General features: G+C 79.5%; 1 protein-coding gene across 1 annotated transcript in view; it reads left to right on the forward strand.

Moving 5' to 3' along the window:
- The window catches only part of AURANDRAFT_64305 (hypothetical protein), a gene marked incomplete at both ends in the record, with an annotated part of 3,797 nt that extends 2,294 nt beyond the window's left edge, over positions 1–1,503 (forward strand). The window contains one exon of the mRNA XM_009038758.1: positions 46–1,503. Coding sequence (XP_009037006.1) covers positions 46–1,503 — 1,458 coding nt within the window. The remainder of the gene's footprint in view (positions 1–45) is intronic.
- Positions 1,504–1,904: the final 401 nt, after the last annotated feature.

Below are 1,904 nucleotides of genomic sequence, written 5' to 3' on the forward strand. Positions count from 1 at the left end.
CCGGCGGACGACCCGGGCGACGCGGACGAGTCCGTCGACGCCGAGGCCGCCGTCGAGGCCGCCGCCGACGACGACGGGGTCGTCGACGAGGACCGGGTCGCCGTCGAGGACGGCGCGCCGGAGGACGACGACGAGGACGAGGAGGACGAGGAGGAGGACGACGACGACGACGACGACGACGAGGCGCGGGTGCTCGGCGGCCTCGGCGGGTCGGCCGAGGACGACGACGACGACGACCTCGACGACGACATGGACGACCTCGACGACATGGACGACCCGGACGGCCTCGACGACGACGACGAGTCCTTCGCGGCCCTGGCCGAGACGCTGCTCGCGCGCGCCTTACTCGGCCGCGACAAGTACGCGCCGAAGGCTTTGATGCGCGCGGCGTCGATGGCCGCGGAGGTCCTCGCCGCGCGGGGCATGCCCCTGCCGCCCCTGCCCCTCCTCGCGGGCTACGCCGCGCGCCTCGCGTCCGCGTCGGCGCAGCGCGACGTCGAGGGCGTCGAGCGCGCGCTGAGCCGGTCCGCGGCCCGCGACGGCGCGCCCCAGGGGCGCGTGCTGCCCGTCGTCCTCGTCCTCGCCTTCGAGGAGAGCGTCTACGTCGTCCTCGAGGCGCGCCACGACGCGCTGCTCGAGCTGAGCTCGCCGGAGACGCTCGAGGCCTGCGGCCCCCGCGGGCGGAGCCGGTCCGACTCGGGCGCGGACCGCGACCGCGTCGTCATCGGCTCGGAGTGCTGGACGGGCGGCGGCTTCGGCCACGTCGAGGTCATGATGCAGCTGCCCCAGCCCCTGCGGCTCGCCTGCGACCGGAGCTTGCTGCACCACGCGCTCCTGCAGCTGCCGCCCGCCGACGCGGCCGACGACTGCACGCCGTGGCTGACGCTCGCGCTGCTGCCCGGCGCCGACGACCTCGTCGCCGTGCCCCTGGCGGGGCTCTACGTGCGCACGGCGGCGGCGGGCGGCCTGGGCGCCTTCGGGGGCGGCCTCGCGCTCGGCGACGACGCGGGCGCGCCGCCGCCCCTCGCCGCGGCCCTGGTCGGCGACGGCGTCTCCGAGGGCCGGCCGTCGCCCGGCGGCGGCGACGACGACGAGGCGTCCGCGCGCGTCGCGCCCGAGGCCGCGGCGCCCGAGGAGCCCGAGGTCGACGACGACGACGGCGGGCCCTGGCGCGACGAGGACGACGAGGACGCGCCGCCCTGGGCGCTCGCGGACGCCGACGACGCGGCGCAGGCCGCGCCGCCGGGCCGCGCGTGGGCCGAGGCGCGCGCGGCCTACGTCGCCGCGGCCGCGCGCGTCGGCGAGCAGGCCGACTCCGCCGCGCGCGACGCCGGCCGCGCGCGCGACGGCGCCGCCGCGGCCGACGCGCCCGCGCCCGCGCCCGCGGCGCCCGAGGCGCGCGCGACGGCCCTCGAGGCGTCCGACGACGACGAGGAGAGCGACGAGCCGGAGAGGCGGGCGACAGTGTCCAGAGTGTTGAGAGGCGCGACTTCACTCTGTTGAGACTTCACTCGGTTGAGAGGCGCTCATCGGAACGTGCGACTTCGCCCCGGACGTCCGTTCACTTTAGAGAACCGAGCCTACGGACGACCGCCGCGCCCCCGCAGGCCGCGCCACGCCCCCGCGCCCGCGCCCGAGGCCGACGCGCCGGGCTTCGCGACGGAGCCGGACGCCGCGCCCGCGCCCGCGGCGGCGCCGCGGCTCGCGCCCCCGCGGCACCGCGGCGCGCCGCGCGCGACGGCGTCGGCCGGCGGCCCGCCGCCGGCGCCCCGCGGCGCGCCGGCGAGCCCCGCGGCCCTGCTCCTGGCGTCGTTCCTCGGCTACCGCGACGGCCTCAAATACAACGGCCCGCCGCTGCACTCGACGTCCGCGGACGCGCTGCCGCCGCCGCCGGGCGGCGCCGC

The sequence above is a fragment of the Aureococcus anophagefferens genome, assembly GCF_000186865.1.
Source record: "Aureococcus anophagefferens unplaced genomic scaffold AURANscaffold_9, whole genome shotgun sequence".
Lineage (NCBI taxonomy): Eukaryota > Pelagophyceae > Pelagomonadales > Pelagomonadaceae > Aureococcus > Aureococcus anophagefferens.